General features: G+C 36.3%; 1 protein-coding gene across 1 annotated transcript; it reads right to left on the bottom strand.

Moving 5' to 3' along the window:
- Positions 1-9134: 9134 nt before the first annotated feature.
- LOC121248689 lies at positions 9135-23100 on the bottom strand. Its single transcript, XM_041147229.1, has 8 exons — positions 23021-23100; positions 22261-22577; positions 21954-22130; positions 21734-21853; positions 21503-21631; positions 21192-21395; positions 20902-21096; positions 9135-9444 (listed from the first exon to the last, which is right to left on the bottom strand). The coding sequence occupies exons 2-8, from the start codon at positions 22561-22563 to the stop codon at positions 9436-9438; spliced, it is 1137 nt and encodes a 378-aa protein (XP_041003163.1). The 5' UTR covers positions 22564-22577; positions 23021-23100; the 3' UTR covers positions 9135-9435.
- Positions 23101-25322: the final 2222 nt, after the last annotated feature.

Here is a 25322-nt window from a genome sequence, read left to right as displayed (position 1 = left end):
TCTTTGCGATATATATTAAATTGATCTTTGTGAGATGCAAATCGAAAACCCTAGCCAATGTTGTTTGATTGGATTTCTTAGTTTTCATCTCTCTACCTGGGAGCTTCTCTAGGGTTTCATGAATTTGAGATTTTCCTGCGGATTTTGAAATCACGTTGAGGGAAATTGCATTCGGTGAGCAACTGGATGATTTTTGCTATTGTGTATTTCTTGTGATGCTTATTTTTTGCTCTTATTGTGGCTCTGAGATTTTGTGATTATGGTGTTTATATTTTAGCCTCTATGTTGTGATGATGTGATACTGTGATGCTTTCATGTTGTAAATTTGTGAGATTTTGTGGCTTTAAGATTTTGTGTATTTTCTGTCTCGTGAGATGTGACTCTCGTTGGTTCTATGCTTGAGTTGCTTCTATAATTCTGGTGTTTCTATGTTAGCCTCTATGTTATGATGCTATGATGCTTTGATGTTAAGACATTGTCATTGTATGTTGGTTGGATTGGATTCAAACATGTGTAATCTTTGTTGAGACACTGTGACTCAAATGTTCACTGTGAATTGAATGGGATACCTACTGTGTTAATTCTATGAGGGATGGGAACCTCTTCCCGTGTCTATGTAATTTCATTAACTGTTGATAATTTTGGTGATTCTGTTGTTCTATGCTGTCTAAGTTCGAGTTGTCATTATCATTGAAAATCATGCTACGATGTTTTGCCACTATGTGTTGAATTATTAAATAGGATACCTGGTTCTTGTTCTGAGTTTAAGTTCAACCACTTTTTCTTCCTACCTCTGTAATTTCAGTTGTGTTGATTTTTTCCCATTTTGTTGTTATACACTTGTTCTGTGTTAACGGTTTGCCTAGTTTTCTTCCACACTTATTTCATTTACCTTTCCATAAAGGTTTTACCTTTGTCATTTGCAGCTTTTGGTGTTATTTAGGGCTTTTGTTGGGGTTACATGTCTAGTGTAAGGATGTGATAATGGTTCTAATTATTATTCAAAGTGTAAGATCATAAGTGTTGTCAATGGGGCTTGATCGATATGGAAGTGTAATCCTAATCCAGATAGCCACCTTTTTATTGTGATAGTTTTCACAAAGGCAATCGGGGTTGAAAGTTTTGTAGCCATTCGTGCTTAAATACTGTAAATTTAAATTATGTTGTTCTTTAAGGAAGGGTATGATGCTGCTCTTATTCATTTAGCATGCATGTTGATTGTTTATTTATTAGTATTCTATTTTGAACATGATGCATTAAACATGCTTTATTAAATATGCCTGTAATCTTGTTTTAACATTATTCTGTTTTGGAGAATATGTGCCTTTAAGGAAGCAGACTTTGCTGCTCTTATTTATTTAGCATGCATTCTTATTGTTCTTTATTAGTACTCTATTTTAACATACTGTATGAAACATGTTGTTATAACATACCAACAATTTTTCCTTTCCAAGTGTCCTTGTCAAGAAACATCTCTCTAAATATTTTGTATCATTTCCTATTGCTGTTTTAGCCCACTGTTTTCTATCATTATCGCTCCTTTTTTTTTTATCCATTTACCATATTGTATATTTCTATTTAACATGTTGTTTAGTATCACTATCTATTGCTATTTTTTCATCCATTTAGCATGTTCATTTCTTCCTCATGCATCTCGATTGTTGGTTGGATTGAGTTGTTGAAAGTTAAACTATATATCATTCAATTGTGGTGATGAAAAAGTTGGGTGAGGATAAAAGGAAAACTGTCACATACTCATTGACAGGGTAGCCCGGATGGCCAGTGAATATTGGCAACCGCTTGTTGCAGCCATTGAGAAAATTGCCACTTCCTATATGTCACCATTTATTTCCTGAGCTAGTTTGCAATATCTTGTCCCCATTTCTTTGGAGATTCTAATGTGTTTGAATCCACACAAAATCATGGACATATGTTTTTCACGAACCTCCTTAATAAGGACCCTAACATTGTCCACACTTAGTTGAGTCAAACTCAATACTCTCTAGTGATGGTGGAGTACTCTCCACCCCCACCCCAATTATCTTTGTATTAAAGATAAGAATCAAATTTAATGTTTGTGTACAAACTTGAAGCAAAAGAAAAGACAACACTACCCAAGGCCTCAGTCACGTAGCAACACTAGTAATATCTCACGCTAAAAAAACTTTCGTTAAAATGAGTACCCAATATGTTATTCTGGTATTAAAGCATGTCGAAAGACTGCCCATATGGAGGATAGTGAAGGGTGCTGATTTTTTAGTTGCCAAAACTATGAGGTATGTCACTTGTTGGTGGCCTTTTTTGCTAATATGTGTTGGTAATCTTGTTTGCTAATATGTACTAGTCAATTTTCCAGGTTGGGCATCCTTACGGGTTTTTTTGTTGGTATGACTTAGAAATACATGAAAATGGCCAAAAGATAATTAACTGATTAAAAAACAACCTTCAAAATGTACAAACATCAATGGATATCTAAACTACTCGACATCGACTAGAAATTGTTTCAGAGACATAAGAGAAAACTAGATAAAACCAATTTCATTGTAGCAATTTTGCTATCGTGGTTAATTGTTTTGAGAATTTATTTTTGAAATTTCTGACCAATCTTATGGGCTCATGTACTGAACTTTTTGGACTGATGTATGGAAGTTTCAGTACTTGTAAATAGAATTAAGACAATATTATAGGCACATGTATTAAACTTTTGAGACTGATGTATGGGCAGCTTTAGTACTTCTAAATAGAATTGAGACAATATTATGGATATAAACATTCTCTTAATTGTACACCATAATCTTGACTTTTATTTATCCATTACAAATAAAATACTGTTGGAAATGATGAATTTTTATAAAAAAAAAATTATAATTTTCAAAATCGTAATAATTTCAAAACTATTATGACTTCAAAAAAAAAATCAGCTTTGTGTTTAAAATATTAGTTAGTAGGTGATAGTTCAAAACATAAGGAACATGACGAAAAAGTGAGTAGTTAAAATTGTAAATATAATTGAGAGAAAAAATAATAAAGAAAGAATAAAAAAATATTATTTTAATAGAATAGACAAATGTTAGGAAATGGGTTGTAGGAAGTTTTTGAAATTCAATACAGTAAGTACCTATTCTTACCAGGTGGGATTGTGGTGGCAAAAGGTATGACGTTTGTGGGGAAAACTCTTTTATCAACAAATCTAGTCGGGGGGAGTTTGTAGAATAAAAGTAGTGATATGAAGTCTTTTCTCCCATTGAAACCCAACTCGTGGGAAAAACAAACTTTTTATGAAGAAGAAATCGACCGGGAAAGATTTCTGAACTCGTCACAAATAAGTCATGATTTTGGACTAATCTCATGAGAAATAGTTTTGTTTGCCACCGAAAGGATACGTGGGTAATAGTTTAACCCTCAAGATTTTTTGGTGGAAATCACTACTTTCACAACCAAACTCGTTCGCCAGTATAGGTGAGGGCTGCACCTTTTCCCACAAAGCCTACCTCGTTGGTATTGTTCATGTCCATGACAACAACTTGCGAGAAATAGTTGTTGAGGTTATCGAATGAAATATTTCTTACCAACGTCATTCCCTTAGAAAAAAGTAATTTCTCACAAAAATTGACTCTAGTAAATACCTGTTTATGAAACTTTTCCCATGAATTGTTACTGTCAGAAATGAAAAATATAGATTTTAGGTAGTTTATCCCACAATGATGGTGAAAAGTTGTCATAAATAATTTAAACTCAAAACCATGGAAACAATATCAAATCATCCATATACCAAAGTGATGAAACACATAATTAGCTTCATTAATCCAATATACAATCAATCAAGGCCATGAAAATACATCAATATTTGCATGTTTGAGAAGTACAGGAGGCCAAGAAGGGCAAAACATGCATACTGTATTGTTCATAAGGTTTTTGTACGCCTATCTACATGTATACATATTTTTACATCTAGACACACATAGCCACAAAGAATTTCATTTGCTAAGACAAGCTCCAATCGTACCCTCCAAAAACTGACCGCATAACCTTTTCATCCACACATAATAGGGGTTGAAGTACTTGTAAAAAAATTTTCAAAGCATATTAGGCAATAATTACCATTTCCTTCTGTACTAGGACACTAGAACAAGTAGCATTAAAAGAAGTCTTCCCTTAGTAAATATGGGATGTTATCATAGCTTTATAAATCTGCCTCAACAAATACCTGGTGATTTTATACACCTTACTCAATATATTCATAAAATCCTCTGTAGCCCCCTCCCCCAAAAACCTACAAACTATAACAACCCACAGATTTGTTTTGATGGTTGCCATTTAGCAAGACTTGGAGTTCAGGAAAACAATATTATGATTTTTCACATACAACATACAAGTCCATAATGATCAGATGGATAAAATCCACTATTCTTTATTTGTGGGTAGGACCTTATGAGTCAATGCCTAACTTTGCATTTATAAATATTTTTCCAACATATCTAAGATGCACCAAATTTTTTTTAATCCAAACATACTCCAACCACTACTTGCATTTCAAACTATTTAAGACGATGATCAAACTATTTTGAATTGTTGTGACTTCCATACTCAAACAGAGAAGGCTAGGAAAAAAAACCTATTTATACTTCAGACTAACATCAGAGTTGGAAATTGTTGGTAACTTACTCTTGTCCAAGTATATTTTTCTAATGGTTGATGGTTGTCCAAGTATATTTTTCTAATGGTTGATGGTTGTTAAGTTATCTCCACTTTTTCTCGACCACTGTCTTCCACAAAATTGCATCATCTAGTTTGCTGGAATCCCTATGATATGCCAACTATGTGAATGCTGGTGCGAAACCTACATAAAAATCAAAGGTTGGTCTTAACCTCCCAATTGGTAATTAGTTTAATAAGCACTACAAACCATGAGATCAAGGAGAAGATAATCATCCCATCATAAAAAGAACAAACTATACCAAATTACATATTGTGACATCTCATATGATAATGATAAGGGTATGTGGTGTATAAGATCTCATATTGCTTGGGAAGTAGAAGTTTTTACTCTTTATAAGATTTCAATGGTGTTCCAATTGTATTATTGACTAGTCATTTTGAAGTATAGGCCATGTAATTTGGGTCTTCCATTAGGGCGTTATCCAACGTAGGTGGCACAGCTCAAGTCCCACATTTTTTGTTGGGATAGGCTTCAATATCATTTGTAACGTCCTAATGGAAGACCTAAACCACAAAGCTTATATTCTAAAAGGACTAGTCAATGATACAATTGGAACTCTGTTGGAACCTTATAAAGAGTAGGAACTTCTTCTTTCCAAGTAATGTGGGATCTCATACACTACTTACCCTTATTCTTATCATATGGTGTATCACACATATCATCATCCTGCCTTGTAGCTATGCACAGAATGTATGACGTTTGCAACTTCCCAAAAATGATAATATAATTATCTAATCACAACTAACCCTTGCCTATTGTTCTAACATAACACCCCTAACACTTCACACTGCACATAACAAAAGTGAGGCATTTCACACACTCCCATGGCCACAGGATTGATACAATCCACAAAAAATCTACAAAAAATATGAACTTTCCATCAACAAAGATGCCGAAGCATCTTGTTGAGTCTTTTTAAAAGACTCACTATTTGAATCAAAGTTAGACATTCGAAAGTTCATTCATTTCTCATATCCAGAAAAGTCTCTCCTCATAGCAACTATATCACCGAAAATTTGGTCTAGTTTACTTTTGTAAATTTCTATCTAGGTCTTGCTCCTTTCATTCTCCTCGGCTAGACTAAGAAATGCCTTGTTCTTTCAAATTGAAGGAGAGGGATCGAGAATGACTAAGTGCCCCAGACCTTGTGTATACCTAAATTTGAACCCTAAAACGTCTTTGAAAATAGCCTACATCATCAACGTCCTCTTTGGGGTCTTTCTCATTCAATTTCTCTGCCACAACATTCTGAAAATCATAAGAAATCATTTCAGCCATATTTAAGATGTTTTCACATAGTCCAAAAAAAAAAAAAATGAAATTGCATGCAAACTCACATAATTGTGTTCAATTGTTGCATTTATAAATTTACCATTTACCCTTGACCAATGCGTTTTTTTTTTTTTTCATATATATATATATATATAGAAAGTGATGAGATTTGGTACCGTCTCGCGCTTCAAATAAAAATCAACAGGTAAGGCTCAAACTCAAATTGAATTTCTCACATATATCATGCAACCTCCAATATTCATTCTTACATTCTCTTCCAAAAGCCTAACAAAAGATTTCCTCCCACCTGTATGTTTCACCTTTTTTTTTCCTTTTAGTAGTGTTTCTTCGAGGCTGATCCTGAAATTTTTTAGAAAATATCAAGTCCCGTAGACACACTTATTGCTCTATCGTATAAAGCTAGCAAAAAATCATGAAAAAAAATAGAAAATGAACTGATAATAGTCTATTCTTTGTAGAGTACACTAAAGGTTTTACCTTGAATGTGTCACTTGCCCACCTTTCACATAGCCACTCCCAAACAAGTTTGTCCACCATGGACGTTCCACCAGAAAGGGCCTCTTCATGTGATGCATAGTTTAAGTACATCTTGTGTAGTTCATAGTGATATACATTGTACTTATCAGCCAAAAAAGTTACTATCATTTCACGATTGTTGTCTTTTGTCCAATCCAACACAAAGTCTGCTTGGAAATTCCAAATATTGTCCGTGTTAGTTGTCATGGACTAAACATTAAGAGAAATTCATAAATGTTCGTCATTTCATTATATATAATAAACCCCTACTCTAACACGATCAATGAGCTCTTGCTTCTCTTCCTCGATTACGACATTCTAGCTTGCATGCCTCATTTCTGCATATACTTTAACGATCCACGTCACTCACCCACTAAAGATGGAGGCATTCTCGCATTATAGATCTGTATGTCCATCCTTGATATGTAAAATAATCTTACCCAGCTTTCGGAGGCGTTCAAATTGTGTGACCCTTCCTGGCACTTGGCCCTAGTTCTTAATAGGTGCAACTATATTGAAAAAACATGAAGGTAAACCATTATATTGCTCAAATAACAACACTACATATTTAAATCATAATCAAGTATTCATGGCAGGAAAATAACCTATATATTTAATAGCTGTCATAACCGTAGTAATATTCTCCTATCTAGCTTGTTTTACATCCATGTTTTCTTGTAGGCCCACATCTCCTACTGTCAAATGATTCAACTCAATCAATTTTTACCTCATGCAAATGTCAAATTTACATGTTTGATTTCTTATTTGATTACTCACTAAAAGTTTTAACATGACCGGTTATCAAGTTCAATAGCTTTAACAACCATGTTTCTTAATGGAATGTGAAATCAAAATGCAATACATATCATGTATAGTTTTTATAATTATAAACAATAAAGTGTGTATAATACATACACACACACATACAGATGTATACATACATAGTTATCAAACTATGTATTAGGCCACTATTTCCAACACTGGGAATATGAATAACCCACATAAAGCATGTTGGTTGTTAGGTAGTCGAGAGGTTATTAAGGTAACTCTTATGTTTGCTCGCATAAAAAAATGTGATCAAGTATACATTTATTTCCATTATTACAGAGTTTGGAAGCAAATAACAACACTTAAAAATAGACTAGAAGTCTTTGATTCAATTGAATATAGTTACGATTTTGCCTATGTTTATGAAAGTATGCTATTATTGTTTAAAGAACACAGAATACATGTAAGCTGAAGAGAAAAGTTGAAGTGAAGGTAAATGGAAATGATTGTATTGGCCGTAAGAAGTAGGTGCCTCATGTTTTGGATTTAGAACTTAAGACCAATTATTTCCACACATATAAGAAGGCATAAGGGCATGTGAATGTGTAAATCTGGACCATCTGAGCATACATGTTTGGGAATAAATGTAACAATACGAAAGAATGAACTCACTTCATGTGCACCCACCAGCACAAATGCTTTGAGGACAATATTCATTTTTTTACTCCAAGATGACTAATTATTTAAATGAGGACGTCTATACTAACTAATTGCATTGAGAGAAGCTCCAATCTATGTATAACCATTGCAATCTTCGGCTACTGCTTTGATGGGAGTCTCCTTAAAATTAAATGAGGTAACAGGTCACAAGATGGGTGATGAAGATGCGTAAATGAATTTGTACCAGTGCCAAAAGGTTATTGAAATCAAAGACCCTATTAACCTTTTACGGATATAATCAAATAGGGGAGAGAAGAGATTGGGTATAGATACACTTACAGAAATCGTCGTTGGAAGTTCCAATCGAGTCTTCATTGAACATGGCGGATGCTGGTAGTAGGAATGATTCGGACTCATGGACGCTGACTCTCCACTCAGTGTGAAATTAGGAATACAAAGCCCTAATTTCCTTAACCTGGTCGAATCGATCATTGATTGATTTTAGAAGTGGAAGAAATTAACAGAGTTCCACGAAAAATCGATAACAAGAAATTTTCACACCAAGCCTTTGTACTACGGAAATCGTATCTCACCATAGTGTTTTTTGTTACCACTGTCAATTTCACCCCAAATCAGAGAACATTTTAGACCCCTCGTGTAATATGGGGGTTTACTTTTAGCAATGACTTAAACTCGCAATAGGTGTTTTGTCCCCACCGAATCTCACTTGACGGATGTGATATCGCTGCAACAGAGTGATTCAAAATCCACGGACATCCTTTATGTGATCAGACAAGTATTTCCCACCATGGTTTGCCTTTGGGAAAAAATCTTGGGAAATGCCCAAATTTGTTGTAGAGATAGATGAGTAAAATTTATGATAAAATTTTAGGAATGGTGTTTTTTAGGCAAAATTTAGGAGAATTTATAAGGAAGGGGATGTGGATGCTCTAAGGTCAATTTAGTAGATCATTCTACACTAAGTTGATCTACTTAGAACACGAATGTCTTTGCAGGGGAAACACACAAGGAAAAAGATATTAAAACCTTAAGCAAGCAAACCAAGTCTCACCTAGGCATAAGCCATAAAGGTTTTGGAACTTTGGCAATGACGAAAATGGGTAAACTTATTCATAAAAAGCTTATATAAATTACACTTCAGTCTGAATTAAAAAAACAAAAATAAAATAAATAGGCTTCATACTTCATACAAATGTAAAACTTTTCAACTTGGGCACCCTTGCTTGAAACTTGCTCAGCATGGAACCACATATTGTGGTGAACAAATAAATAGGTTTCAAACAAATGAAGGTCTTGGAGTTGGATTTTCGAGCTCTTTGTCATTTTCTATCAATCCATTGTCTCTGTCATGATGTTTCCAAACGTTTTGTTCTGAAATTAGTGCTTTATCACAGTCTCTACAGAGTTCCTCATCCGTTGATCCTTACTCAGCTGTCGGCAAAATTATCTTCTCATATTCATTTCTGAAAATCATTATTATAATTCAAATGAGACAGATCCATTGATCTAATCATGGAAAGAGAAGAAGCGAAAAAGCCAGATTTTTTTTTTTTTTTAACAAGGCAGGCATGCATTCAAAGCTATTCAACAATATAAACTGGAGGAAGAAGTTTGCTCTAGCTAAGATTTCTAAATTTTGAAGCTGATGAGAAGATAATAAACTGCATTTAACTACTTTAAATTGTTCAAAAGGTTCTCAAATATAATTCAAAGCTTCAGATTAGGCAGTTTTGTAAGTGACAATACCTCCTCAGTATTAACATAGAAAATATTGACACCTCATCAAAGGTCACTGCAGAAGAAACCTTAGGGAAACTGTAGGCTTTTCTGTTGGTCTTTCTCTCAAGTTGTATAACTGTTTTATTCTTCCAGATTCTTGTACAAACTATGTATAAATATCCATTGAAATGCAATACAGAGCAGCTTTAATTTTTGTAGTAAAATGTGACTCTGATATGGTATCAGAGCAAATGACTCACAGTCTCTGATCCATGGCGTCAGTCTCTAACCCTTCCACTATGTCTTCATTTTCTCATATTGTTACCACAAAATTAAACGCAAAAAATTATCTTCTGTGGAAAGTGCAGATTACTGCATACTTGGAAGGTCAGGACCTCTACCAATATGTCGATGGTAGCTTGGTTTGTCCTTCAGAAACTATACTTGAAGCATCCTCCTCTACGCCTCAACCCAATCCAAAATTTTCTGCCTAGAAACGCACTGACCAACAAGTGCTTAGCATTCTTTTTACCTCTCTCTCAGATTCTGTTATTGGCCATGTGCTTTCATTAAACACTTCTCGTGCATTATGGCTCTCCCTTGCTTCCATGTTTGCATCACACTCTTAGGCCAAACAATTTCAGGCACGATTTCAACTGGCCAACCTTACTCGAGGTGACCAAACTATTACATAATTTTTCGGTAAGGTGCGTTCCCTTGCTGACATTCTTGCTTCCACGGGAACCCTACTACTAGATCAAGAATTTGTCACTTATCTTCTCACGGGGCTTGGTTCAATTTATGAATCGTTTGTTACTTCCATAATTACAGGGGTGGAGCCCATTTCATCTAATGAACTTTATCAGTTGTTGCTTGTCCATGAAAGCAGATTATCTCATACAACAAAGACTACAAGTTCCATGGAGCCCTCAGTCAACTTCACCAATACTGGCTATCGTGGACGTAACTCCTTTAGAGGAGGTCGAAATGCTAGAAATGGTAGAGGTGGTCGCAATGGTAACTCTAATCGTGGTGGTCGCTTCTCTTACAATCAATCACCTGCTCCATCAAATGTGTCTTCTAATCAGCGACCCACATGTTAGGTCTGCAACAAAACAGGACATGTTGCCTTGCAGTGTCGGCATCGCTTTGATCATAGCTACCAATATGCTGCTCCACCGTCCTTCTCAGCAAATTACACAACCCCTCAATCTCAAGGTTTCTCAGACAATACATGGTATCCTGACTCTGCAGCAACTCATCACATCACTCATGATTTTGATAATCTCAATCTCTCCTTAGAGCCGTACAGTGGTAATGATCAAATTCGGGTTGGAGATGGCTCGAGCCTCTCCATTCAAAACACTGGTGACTCTTCCCTATCTTCTCCTTCTTCCTCTTTCTTATTGCGAAATCTTCTCCATGTTCCAAGCATAACCAAAAATTTAATTTCTGTTTCTAAATTTTGTCAAGATAATCGTTGCTATTTTGAATTTCACGCCAACTTTTTCTCTGTGAAGGACATAGCAACGGGGAAGTCCATCCTCACAGGTCCAATCCGTGATGGCCTTTATGTGTTTCCCTCTCCTTCCACGACTTCATCATCCTCTACTCCCTCTCCGTCAGCTCAAATCGACGAATGTACTACTACGGCTCAGTGGCATTTTCGGCTGGGTCACCCTCATCACTCTGTCATCTCCACTATCTTGCGCACCAACTGTTTGAAGATTTCTTCCAATACCTCTAAATACAATTGTCTCGACTGCCCACTTGCTAAAAGCCATCAATTACCGTTTGTGTCTCATTGGGCCTCTTCTACTAGGCCCTTAGAGCTTGTTTGCGTATATGTTTGGGGCTCGGCTCCGTTTGTTTCTAGATTAGGCTACAAGTACTATGTATCGTTTGTTGATCAATTCACCAGGCTCACCTGGTTTTATCCATTAAAACTTAAGTCTAATGTTTTTCATGTTTTCTCTATTTTTTTACCTTATGTCGAACGTCTTTTCAATACCAAGCTTGTTACACTTCAAACTGATGGGGGTGGGGAATTTAAATCTCTCACACCTAAATGTCAAAAATTGGGTATTCATCATCAATTTTCCTGCCTACATACCCATCAACAAAATGGACTTGTGGAAAGGAAACATCGGCATATTGTAGAAACTGGGCTTGCCCTTATGGCCCATTCCTCTCTTCCTCCTCCTTTTTGGGCTGAAGCTTTTGAGACTGCTGCGTATCTCATTAATCTACTACCATCTCCTACTCTTCAAAATAAATCACCATTTTTGCAAGTTTATCATTGTCACCCTGATTATCATTTTTTAAAAGTGTTTGGTTGCAAATGTTTTCCCAATTTACGCCCTTATAACAAGTATAAAATTAACTTCCGTTCTGCTCCATGTCTTTTTATTGGTTGTAGTTCTATACATAAAGGCTATCGCTGTTTGGACCTCACTACTCAACGTTTGTATATATCTCAAGATGTTTTATTCCATGAAGATGATTTTCCCTACTCTAACTCACGGTCCATCATAACTTCTTCTCCTTCTATTCCTTCAAACCCATCCACTAGCAACTCCATAGAGGCCTTTTTACCTCTTTTCTCCCCATCGATTCCTGGCCCAGGCCCATGCTCCGTCCCAAATCCACACCCACACCTAGGCCCGCAACATGCATTTCCTTCGACTTCATCTCCCACACTCTCCACTCGTTCTCTCCCAAAAATCCCTAATTCCCTTACCCACTTCTCTCCTTCCCGAACTACGATCTCCAATAGCAATCCATCAACTTCTGTGCATCAAAATCCTAACTCTCAATCTCATCCCACTCTCATTCCACCATGTTCCCCTATTATCACTCGATCTCATACTCAATCCTCTCGTCCCCATGTTCGTCTGGACGGCACCATCCCATACCCTTCCCGAACTTGTCTCACTACCACTGTTCACACTCCTGAAAATCCAACAAGTTATGCAGTAGTTTCCAAACACTCAGAATAGCAAGATGCCATGCAACATGAGTTTTGTGCCTTTCTTCAAAACCATACCTAGAGTTTGGTTCCGCCCAGTCCCTCTGCTAATATACTTGGTTGCAGGTGGGTGTATCGCACAAAATTACGGGCTGATGGTTCCATTGAGAGGAGAAAGGCGAGACTTGTAGCCAAAGGCTACCACCAACAGCCTGGTATCGACTTTCAGGAGACTTTCAGTCCTGTGGTCAAGGCCCCTACAATTTGACTGATTTTATCTATTGCAGTTGCCCGTGGATTGCCTCTTAGACAGATTGACATGCAGAACGCCTTCCTTCATGGAACACTCCATGATCAGGTATTCATGCAACAACCCCAAGGTTTTATAGATCCTTTGCATCCTAAATATGTTTGTAAATTGCACAAGGCAATTTATGGCCTCAAGCAGGCCCCTAGGGCATGGTTTGCCCAATTGAGCACTTGGTTGTTGTCATACGGCTTCTCACGCCGATGCCTCATTATTCATTCTCAATAATGGTGATCTACACATGTATCTTCTAGTCTATGTTGATGATTTTATAATTACTGCTTCTCGTGCCTCTGCCATTGATAAATTCATTCATGATCTAAGTGAAGCATTCCCTGTTAAAGATTTGGGTAATCTGTCCTACTTTCTTGGTCTTGAAATTATTAAGTTGAGTGATGGTCTACTGCTCTCTCAATGGAAATATATTAAGGATCTTTTATCTCGAGCTAACATGTTGCAAGCCAAGCCTATCACGTCTCCCATGGCAGCATCTTTGAAACTGTCTAAATTTGATTCACCTAGTTTTGATGATTCTACACTGTTTCGAAGTTTGGTTGGAGGATTGCAATATCTATCACTTACCAGGCCTGACATTTTCTTTGCGGTAAACAAGGTGTGTCAATTTATGCATGTACCCAAATTACCTCATTGGACTACAGTAAAGAGAATATTGCGTTACTTGAAAGGCACTATAAATCATGGTCTATTTTTCTCGTCACAATCCTCATTCAAACTTCAAGCATATTAGGATGTGGACTAGGCTAGCTGCCCAGATGATAGAAGATCAACAGGTGGCCTTTGTGTCTATTTGGGTAAGCATCTAATTTCTTGGAGTTCCAAGAAATAGCATACTGTTGCAAGATTGAGCACAAAAGCAGAATACCAGGCTGTAGCTTCCTCGGCAGCAGAGTTAATTTGGCTTCAGACACTCATTTCAGAACTTGGACTTCCTTTGAATCAAGCTCCCACAATCTGGTGTGACAATATTGGAGCCACTTACTTGGCTGCTAATCCAGTCTATCACTCTAGAACAAAGCATATGGATATTGACTTCCATTTTGTTAGAGATTGTGTAACAACCGGGCTTTAATCCCAGCCCGTAGGAGTCAACCCGTTCTTGAAGCCAGCCCGCGTGCATGTTCTGAGGGACACGAACGGCGCCGTTTTGGGTAAGTGATCCCTTTCTTTTCTCTTCTCCTTTCCTTCCGTCGGTTTCTTCTCCTTCCCTTTCTTCTTCTTCTTTCTTTCTCAACTGCCCTGCCTCCGAAAACTGCTCCATTCCTTGTTTCTCGTTCCCACACTGAGCCGGTTTGTGCAGTTTCTCCACATAAATTTTCGTCCGCATCACATCTGCATTTTTCTTGAATCACCCAGAAATTTTTACCCTCTCTACAGTTTTCGGTTGGTGCTGCGATTTCCGTGGATCTTCAAGCTCCTCGCCGTGGACTTGGTTACACGGTAGTTTCCTTGTTTTTTTTTTTTCTGTTTTTCTTCTTCCACCCATTGTTTTCTCTGTACCTCTTAGATGATTTTGTAGTTTCTTTTTTTCTTTTCTTCCTTGGGTTCGGCTGTGTGCAGTTTCGTGAGTTCCGAATATTGTCTTCATTGGGGCTATCCTTTGGAGTATTTGTTCATCTCTACTTTCGGTAATTAATCCGCCTACCCTTTAATATTACTCTTAATTTTATTCTTATACTTGCAATCACACATTCCATAAGCCATTGTGATTCTTCCCTTCAGTTTATTCTATCACACACACACATTTGGTTGGCCATGCAACACACTTGATCATTTTTCCCTTTTGCGCAGACCATTAAATTGTTTCAGTAGAAAATTTTGTGACTTTTATTGTGGGTTGATGTATTTTAATTGTTGGAGCAGTGGAGTGTGTTAGAATAAAGGATGTTGAGGAGTATAATCTTAAGTGTTTTGTGAGTCAATGTTGAAATATTATTTGAGATTTTTTGGTATAAAATGATGGGTGTTTTGGAACTAGTTGTATTGAATTTTGCGTAAGTTTTGAATTGTTGAATGATTAGAGTATTGATGTGTGCACTGAAATTGTTTTATTCGAGGATTGGAAGTGAAGTTTGGGTTGGATTATTTTTTTTAATTATTGGAGTTGTTGTGGTTGGTTTTGGGAATAATTATAGTTGGTTGGTGTTAATAGAAAGTGGTGGTTGTTTTGGGTTTTAAATGCGAATGATTTGAAGAGACAGTTGTTCGGGTTTAATTGTTAGATAGTTACGGAGCTGTGAGGGGACTGTTTTGATTTATTATTCAATAAATAGCAGTCTACTAGATTGGTTATTAAATGTTGGATATATGTTCTTTTTGTTTAGGTGGTGTTACTATTAGAGTTCCGGCTCAAGGTGTTGATAGTAGGAAGAAGTCAGGTAAGCGGGGTTCATATACTAGTTTTGCATAAAATAAATAAAAAGAGGTTGACTTTGAGAATAAATGTGTTTATTTTCTTTTGAAAGAGATGATCTAAAAACAACCTCAGATGTTTATTCTGCATATGCATAAATTCTATATAAGAGAAAGTGTTTTTCTGTCATGACTGGTGTAGACATGAGCTAGTTTTGTGTACTGTACTTCTGAACTATGTAAAAGAGTGAATAAGGAATTCTAAAAGTTTTGTTATGAACAAATGAGAATACTTTGTTTATGTTTATCTCGAACATGTGAAATGATCTGAAGCTTTTAGTGATTTGTTTTGATATGATGTGTCATCTGAAAATCTTGGCATGGAGTTCTGATTCTGTATATGTGTGTAATTGGATTTTCGATGAAATCCGTTATGTTTCTGTCAGGGCCCAGCCACGGGTATAATGGTGGTTTATAACCCAACCACGGGGGTGAAACATGGAATATGGCCTAACCACGGGTATAATGGTGGTTTATAATCCTACCACGGGGGTTAAACATGGTATTGTCCCAATGTGATGCTAAGAGATGATTTAATTATAATATTTCAGTTTGGAAATGCCAACGGATGTTCTTTTTGGAATAAGTTTATTTTTCTGAAAATTTTGCTCTAAAGTTTTTGTACAAGTTTTGTTTTTGCATTCTGAAAGTAAATGTTTTGTTCGGCTTATCAAATGTTATAAATGCTCATGTTTACATGCTAGTATATGCTCTCTGCTTACTGAGTTGTTGATAACTCAGCCCGTTAATCTTCATAATATTTCAGATGACATCGATGGCTCAACTGAAGATCAGTATTAGAGTCTACGGAGAAGATTAACATTGTATTGTTGTCGGGTATCTCATGATATTAGTGTTAGTGTTGGAGGTTAATTATCTTTCTTAAGTTTACTTCAATGGATTTAGACGGTTTATGGAGACTATGTTAATGTTATATAATTTCTAGTTGTTAATTGAGACATGAAGAAGAATTGATTTTATTTGGGTTGTTGGATTGAATATTGGATAAATGAGTTAACTCTCCGAACCCTCGGGGACGGGGCGTTACAGTTGGTATCAGAGCCAGGTTTGAATTTTGCATACTGTAGACCTTGGAGGTTTAGATATCTGTGGGTTCATAAGATGTGGAAATTTCAAAATAGGAATTGGAGGATTATAAGGATAGTCATGGGGGTATTTAAGTTTGAGTTCCAAGAACATTAAGATTGATTTTGATGGGATTTGAGGTTTTAGATTTTGATGATATTAGGAATTGAATTTGGAACTTTGAGGTTATAGATTCTAGCGATATACGTGTGTATTAAGTGATGTCGGATTTACATAGTTATCTGATATATATATGTATATGTGTTTATATGTATATTTTATTTATCTTTTTATTTTATTCTATTTATCCGGTATTTTTGTTTTCTATTATTTTAGAACGTTTCACCGAGTTTAAACTTTCAGGATGGCTGCTCGTCGTAGAGTTCGAACTCTTGAAGATTTGAACAAAGATGACAATGGTAGGGGTTGCACGTTCGAACAATTTAATCGAACGTATCCTCCCACCTTTGATGGAAGAAGCGATGCGAACGCTGCGGAAGATTGGATACAAGACATTGAAGAAATATTTGATGTTTTGGAGTGTACCGATCAGCAAAAAGTCAAGTTCGCAGCCTTCAAACTATCTGGAGAAGCAAAGAGATGGTGGAATTCTAAGAAAGTTATCAGGGAAGCTGAGGGGATTGGAGTAATTGTTTGGGCTCAATTCAAGCAAAGTTTCTTCGATCGATTTTTCCCTAAGGCAGATAGGGATGCTAGAGCCCGAGAGTTCACCAACTTGGTGCAAGGGACCATGACTGTGCGCCAGTATGCTGCAAGGTTTGCGGAATTATCACGTTTCACCGCATACTTGATTCCCGATGAGGAGAAAAAGACTAGGAAGTTTGAAGAAGGTTTGAACTAAAGGATCTATGAACGGGTGATGGTCTTACAGATTCAGAATTTTTCAGAATTAGTGCACAAGGCGATGCTAGTTGAATAGAATCTTAAGAGGGGTGCTGAATTGCAAGAACAGAGGAAGAGAGCTGCTCCACAAGGGTTTCCTAGTTCGGATCAAGGGCAATGGAAAAAGAGAAATGAGGGGAGCAGTTCAAGTTAGAGACAGATACAGGGAAATCATACACCTAACCCCTGTAAGTTCTGTAACCGCATACACCATGGGGAGTGCAGGAAGGAAGTGGGATCATGTTTCAAATGCGGTAAAGATGGGCATTTCATTATAGAATGTCCATTGCTTGCGGAGAACAACAGAAGGCCCAACCCACCCCAAAACTTTAGGCCGAATAGTCAAGGCAACAATCAGCGGAGGACGGTACCTGCTCGGGTGTTTGCTTTGACATCGGGAGAAGCTAAGGACAGGGAGGATGTCATCACAGGTATAATTCTCTAACCATCTCTTAAAATTTTCTTTGTTGAGAATTAAGGATTATTTATCTTATTATCTCTATGGGTTATATGACGTAATCAGGAATTATTCCCTTATTTTTCAATAAGGCTACTGTTTTATTTGACTCGGGGGCTACCCACTCCTTTATTTCGATGGATTATGTTAAATTGTGCCCCATTGATGCTGATGAGATGGACTACAATTTGAGGGTCTCTACCCCAACTGGTGATATAGTGACTTGTAACAAGATTTTACTCAAGTGTCCAATAATTATTAGCGGGAAGGAAATGCCAGCTAACTTGATAGTCTTTCCTATAACTGGGTTTGATGTGATTTTGGGGATGGATTGGTTAGCTTCCAGTTATGCTAGTATTGATTGTTTTAAAAGGGAAGTGGTGTTCAAGTTCCCGGAAGAAGAGGAACTTCGATTTATGGGTTCCAAGGTGCGAATCCCTCCATCAGTTATTTCTGCTTTTCAGGTTGATAAATTAATACGTGACGGGTGTCAAGGGTATTTGGCTTTTGTGGTGGAGGAACCAAAGGAAGAATTGAAACTAGAAGAGATTCCTATTGTGAGGGAATATCCAGAAGTTTTTCCTGAAAATTTGTCTGGATTACCGCCTGAGCGGGAGGTAGAATTTGCTATTGAATTAGCCCCAGGCACGGCGCCTCTTTCCAAAGCCCCTTATCGAATGGCGCCATCAGAGTTAGCCGAGCTCAAAGAACAGTTGCAAGACTTGTTAGACAAAGGTTTCATTAGACCTAGTATGTCACCTTGGGGAGCTCAGTCTTGTTTGTGAAGAAGAAGGATGGGACAATGAGGATGTGTATAGACTACAGGGAACTGAATCGAGTGACCATAAAGAATAAATATCTGTTGCCCCGCATCGATGATTTATTTGATCAGTTGCAAGGTGCTCAGGTGTTCTCTAAAATTGATCTCAGATCGGGTTATCATCAATTAAAAATCAAGGCGGAGGATGTGCCTAAGACAGCTTTCAGGACCAGGTATGGCCATTATGAATTTTTAGTCATGCCTTTTGGTTTAACCAACGCCCCAGCAGTATTTATGGACTTGATGAATCGAGTATTTCATGAGTTTCTGGATAAATTTGTAGTGGTGTTTATTGATGATATATTAATCTACTCCAAGAGCAAAGCCGAACATGAAGACCATCTGAGACAAGTACTAGGGACACTCAGGGATAAGAAATTATTTGCCAAGTTGAAGAAATGTGAATTTTGGCTTGAGTCTATTGCATTTTTGGGACATGTAATCTCAAGGGATGGCATTTCTGTAGTTCCCGGGAAAATTGAAGCAATAGTTAACTGGACTCAACCAACCAATGTGCATGAAGTTAGGAGTTTCTTGGATTTGGCTGGTTATTACCGTCGATTTATAGACAATTTCTCAAAAATAGCGGTTCCCCTTACCGCCCTTACTAGGAAGAACAATAAGTATGTTTGGACTGAAAAATGTGAAGAAAGCTTCCAGGAATTGAAGAAGAGATTGGTGACGGCTCCAGTTCTGACAGTCCCTAGCGAAAGAGGAGGATTTGTGGTTTATAGTGACGCTTCATGATTGGGTTTGGGGTGTGTTTTGATGCAGCATGGAAAGGTAATAGCTTATGCTTCTCGGCAATTGAAGACATATGAACAAAATTACCCCACACATGATTTGGAGTTGGCCGCCGTTGTTTTTGCACTTAAAATCTGGAGGCATTATTTATATGGTGAAAGGTGCGAAATCTACACGGATCACAAGAGTTTAAAGTATTTCTTCACTCAGAAAGAACTGAATATGAGACAGAGGAGATGGCTCGAACTAGTCAAGGACTATGACTGCAACATTAACTACTATCCAGGCAAAGCTAATGTTGCAGCTGATGCACTTAGCAGGAAGCCAATGGGACCGGAAATTGCAACTCTTACCACTCAGCCACACTTATTAATGGACTTGGAAAGAGCCAATATTGAAGTAGTTGTGGGTGACCAGCAGGCATTAATAGCCAGTTTAATAGTTCAACCAGCTTTGATAGACAGAATCAAGCTCGCTCAAAAAGAAGATTCTAAGTTGGCGAGATTAATTGAAGAAGTAGAAAAAGGGGATAAACCTGAGTTTAATGTTTCTGAAGATGGAGTTTTAAGGTTTGGAAACAGATGTTGTGTGCCGGATAGTGTTGTAATGAAAAGACTTATCCTTGAAGAAGCGCACCGCTCCCCTTACACAGTTCACCCGGGTAGTACAAAAATGTATCGAGATTTGAAAGAGTCTTTTTGGTGGGAGGGCATGAAGAGAGAGATTGCTCAATTTGTGGCACAGTGCTTAACATGCCAACAGGTGAAAGTAAATGTTTTGTTCGGCTTATCAAATGTTATAAATGCTCATGTTTACATGCTAGTATATGTTCTCTGATTGCTGAGTTATTGATAACTCACCCCGTTAATCTTCATAATATTTCAGATGACATCGATGGCTCAACTGAAGATCAGTATTAGAGTCTATGGAGAAGATTAACATTGTATTGTTGTCGGGTATCTCATAATATTAGTGTTGGTGTTGAGGTTAATTATCTTTCTTAAGTTTACTTCAATGGATTTAGACGGTTTATGGAGACTATGTTAATGTTATATAATTTCTAGTTGTTAATTGAGACATGAAGAAGAATTGATTTTATTTGGGTTGTTGGATTGAATATTGGATAAATGAGTTAACTCTCCGAACCCTCGGAGACGGGGCGTTACAGACAGAGTTGCAGCTAAGACATTAAATATTTCTTTCATCAGTTTAAAAGATTAGATTGCAGACATCTTTACTAAGAACAAGTCTCAATGTCGTTGATACTCCCTTGGACTCGAGGGAGCGTATTAACATAGAAAATATTGACACCTCATCAAAGGTCACTGCAGAAGAAACTTTAGGGAAACCGTAGGCTTTTCTGTTGGTCTTTCTCTCAAGTTGTATAACTGTTTTATTCTTCCAAATTCTTGTACAAACTATGTATAAATATCCATCGAAATGCAATACAAAGCAGCTTTGATTTCTGTAGTAAAATGTGACTCTGATACTCAGCATGCAGTTTCCTCAGTTCAAGAATCCATTCATAGGCTTCATTCTTTCTTTTGCGTGCAAGTGTCAATTGCTTCTGCAAGTATTTCACATTTTTTTCTATTTTATTCAGTTCTTTCTCAACAGGCTTTGCACTAGCCCTTAGTGGCAATACTATTTCTTTCCTTATTCCATCTAATTCCGTAGCAATAAGCTGTAATTAGGAAAAAAATGGTGAGATCATAGAAATATCAATCATTTAGTTTAAAAAATGATAAAATTCAAGTTGAGATTTGTAGGAGTATTTACTTTAGCTTGGTCATGTATCGCTTGTTTTGAACCTAAGGAGTTCCAAAGCTTTCCTTTAACAGCAGCAGTGGCAATGGCTCTCTCTTTTAAACATACGAGTTCCTTTTTTTCTCTTCCAATCTTCTCTTTCTGATCCCTTGTGGGTTCAACGAACCGCCACCCCAACCCCCACCTAGGCCTTCCCCGAAAATGAAACACCGATATCTGCTTCAACAGTCCGAGAAAACTCATCAAAATAGATAAATGGATTACAAAAAACAAAAAGAAAGAGAATTGGAAAAGATGTTTTAAAATTTCGTGTTTAATCTTACAGCATCGTTAAGCTCATTTAATGGAACATGAGAACTGCTGGTTTTTTTATGGAGTCCATTGATTTCTTTTAGCAGTTTCTTTTCTTCAGCCAGATTGTTCTTTCCATGCAGCATTCGAAAACGCAACTTCTGTATTCATCTCAACCAGGCGAGAAAACCCAATTAATGTAAATTAAAGATGTGAAATTTATCAAAAAGCATGACACTCAAGATTTTAGTGTTCATTCTTACATTCTTATCAAGCTCATCATGTGATGATGAGCATGAGTTGCGAGCTCTTCCCTTGTATGCATAGTGTTCAGAATACAGCTTGTCTAGAGCTACTTGTAGAAGATCGAGTTCTCCCTTCTTCTGAGAGACGGACACATAAAGATTTTTAATTTTTTAATTTTTTTTTTTTTTTAAAAAAAGGCACTAAATACACTCGAAAGAATGGCTTTAGAATATTTACTTGTGAGGAGCACGATTTCGTAGCTCTCCCTCGGTATGCATTATTGGCAAAACACAACTTGTCCAGAGTTAGTTGAAGCAAATCCAAGTTCTCCCTCTTGCAGGTAACACTGTCTTTATGCCGACTATCTTGATAGTTAAGCTGCTTTAGCTGAGAAACTAATCCACCTTGAACCAACTGTTTACAAAACTCGGCAGGCAAAATCACACATTCTTACATAATTCTAATGGTTTAAAAACGTGCAACTCTTTACTTAAATTGGAAGTGCGACGGAGAATATCATTGTACAGACCGCCTTCTAGCATACCTTTCTTTCTTCTAACTTCCTGGAGATTGTAGAATGGTGCTGGTTTAACTTTTCAATCAGTTTTTCAGCCTCTCCGATTCTGGCTTCCAAATTTGTTGATGGACAAAACTTGGCAAAATAGGATCGATCAACTTTCTTGATGACATGCCTAGCTTCCTCAAGAACATTGTTTTTTGGCTCATGATCAAGTTCTGCGCCCTGATTTTCCTTTTCTATTCCATTTTTCTGCAACTGATCAATGTCGTCTCCTTTGTTCTCAATTGCCAGAGGCACTTGGGTGACATTACTTTTCAGCCCCTCCATAGTTCCGGTTTCCCCTGATGTTCTCACAAAGTAATTACTATGAAAGTCTAATCAACCTTAAAAACCTGCATTACATTTTAGTGAACATCGACAGATGGTTGGACGATGTTTAGGAAGAGATTGAGGGGTTCATGTTGAAAAACCTTGGACTTAAAAAAGTTTTAAAAGGCGTACTGTGAAAGGACAGGTGGGTGAAAAAAATAAAAACATTAGATAGCTACAGTAATTAATTGGTGCAACTTGACCTTGAAAGCTAGATAAATTTCAGAATATGTGAGAAATGGTTGAATTGGAGATTGAACTTAATAAAAACTGGAAATAAAACGTATCAAAATTTTATGTACAATATTTATCCGCAAACCCAGTACAAAAATGAACTGCTATGTATATATAAAACAGAAATGAAAATGCAAGGAAGACGATAAACATAAGAGACCGAGAAGGATAGGAATCTGACCTCAATGACTAGATAATCAGGAAATTCCAGCGAATAGGAACAAAGTTACAATCGATTTCAGAAGTCTAATTATAGTTAATTTATACATAAATGATGAAGATCACACTAATTAATATATAATATAATAGAAACGTGATGGCGTCTGCCTCCACTTGCACCCCACGCCAAGTAGTCCAATCCAAGTGCACCAAAAGGGAAGAAAGTCAAATCAGCCCAATAACTTGTCAAAGATTGGGGCCGCCATTGCATTTTGTCCATGGGTGATTGATCAGGAGGTATACAATAGAATGCATCGATTCAGAAATATTAAAAAAATACCTTTTTTAATTTTTAAAGGAAAAAAAAAATTCGATACATTTTTTAATGTTTAAAAAAAATTAAAAGAAATACAGCTATCGGTACAAATTCCCGATAGACTATCGCATTTCTCTATGTCAAAATGAGCAATCCATATGCAATTATCATAGGCTGCCGATCAAAAAGCCCCTTGTTCGCAAGCGCATGTGCTGCACGAAGTGTTTCAAAAGCTAGCCAATAATAATTCCTGTTCGGTATATATGCATTCTATGGGTGAGAAAGAGTTGCAGACACTAATGAGAAAACTAGAATGCATATTTGATGAGGAAACGGACGGATCTCTTTGTACATGTTGTCAAGAGTAGGGTGTAACGGGCAATGTTTTGAATACCGTACCGGACGTCGTACCGGTCAAGGCACTGGAACAAAATATTTCAGTACTGGTACCGTTTCGGGATAGCATTTCGGGATAACGTTTCGGGATAGTCGATATATGAATAAATTATATATATAAATATATATAAAAATTATATTCTAAAATAATAGTCTATATATAAATAAATTATATATAAATACATATATATATAAATTATAAATAGTCTAATCTGAATTGGGGGTTTAAAAATAAGCTTGTAGTTTGAAAAAATGAAAAAAAAAAAAAACACAGGCCGAAATATCGGCCGGTACCGGCCGAAATATAGACCGGTACAGGTCAAAATATAGACCGGTATGGCCGGTATTTTGGCCGGTACGGAACAGATATAGTACCTGTACCGGCCGGACGGCCGAAACGAAAAATTTCGGCCGTACCGGTCAGTACGGTACGAAATTTAAAACACTGGTAATGGGTCCAGATTTGGACAAAATTTAAGATTGAACCGGTATATACTGGTTTTGTATTTCTAAAAATCGATTACGCACCGATTACCGCCTAAACTAGTAAATCTGGTTTTATCGATTCCTGTCCGACTTGGTCCGGTTTTCCAGTTTTAATAAAATGGAATTTTTTAAAAAAATATGTTTAAGGGAGAAAAAACTGCTTTAAAAAAATCTATTTTATACTTTTATTCTAAAATCTGTCACTATTAAAAAAAAAAAAAAAAAAAAAACTGTCATTACACCTCTTGACATGTTTTTAATAAGAAACCTTCTCTTTAAACAATCAACTAACCTTTACTATCACGTACTTCACTTACTTCACCTACTATAAATATATATATGAACTCTCAAAAATAAAAATATAACAGCATTTTTAATTTTTTTATGTTCATCAAAAAAATACCGAACAGTTCATCATGCATTATTCTCTAAAGGGAATTCACGAGTATAGCAATGATAATATCAAATGATGATCATATATAGCAATGTTGATGGTAAGCTCAATTACTACTTCCATATATACATACATTTCTATATATACACACACACACAGATATCTGTGTGTGTGTGAAAAACCAATTAAAAACAGAGAAACATGCAATTATATATTATATTATTGTAGTGTTACTACTACAAATAGTGATATTAATTCTATAGTTCTATATATAGACTATATAGTTATACATTAAAGAATATAATAATTCATTGATACTAAATATATATAGTTATAGACTATAGTGATTTAGTTATACTGATTAGTATTATAGTATAACTATTTAATAATATCAATATTAGAATATTAGTATAGCTATATATTAGTAGTAGTTAAAATGATTTAGTATAACTATATTAGTATAAGTATAAATATAGTCTATATTAGACTAATAGTAGTAGTATATATATTAGTACCTGATATAGCTATATAATTTATTAGGCTATATAATAGTATTAATATTAGGCTATTAGTATAACTATATATTAGTATTAGTACTTATAGTGATTTAGTATAACTATATTAGACTATTAGTATTAGTATATATATTAGTATTAGTTATAGCGAGTTTAATTTATTATAACTATATTATTGATAGACTATAGTGATAGTATATTAGTAAATTATAATTAA

This window comes from Juglans microcarpa x Juglans regia, chromosome 2D, assembly GCF_004785595.1.
Source record: "Juglans microcarpa x Juglans regia isolate MS1-56 chromosome 2D, Jm3101_v1.0, whole genome shotgun sequence".
In the NCBI taxonomy this organism is placed as follows: domain Eukaryota; kingdom Viridiplantae; phylum Streptophyta; class Magnoliopsida; order Fagales; family Juglandaceae; genus Juglans; species Juglans microcarpa x Juglans regia.
This window is presented reverse-complemented; position numbering and strand designations above follow the sequence as displayed.

Bases quoted from the DNA above. Each gene is read 5' to 3' on its own strand.
- LOC121248689 (XM_041147229.1), bottom strand. From the start codon at position 22,563: ATGGAGGGGCTGAAAAGTAATGTCACCCAAGTGCCTCTGGCAATTGAG. The intron at 22,131-22,260 runs GTATGCTAGAAG...TTTTGTAAACAG, and splicing joins GGAAGTTAGAAGAAAGAAAG to TTGGTTCAAGGTGGATTAGT. The intron at 21,097-21,191 runs GTAAATACTCCT...TCCTAATTACAG, and splicing joins CGATACATGACCAAGCTAAA to CTTATTGCTACGGAATTAGA.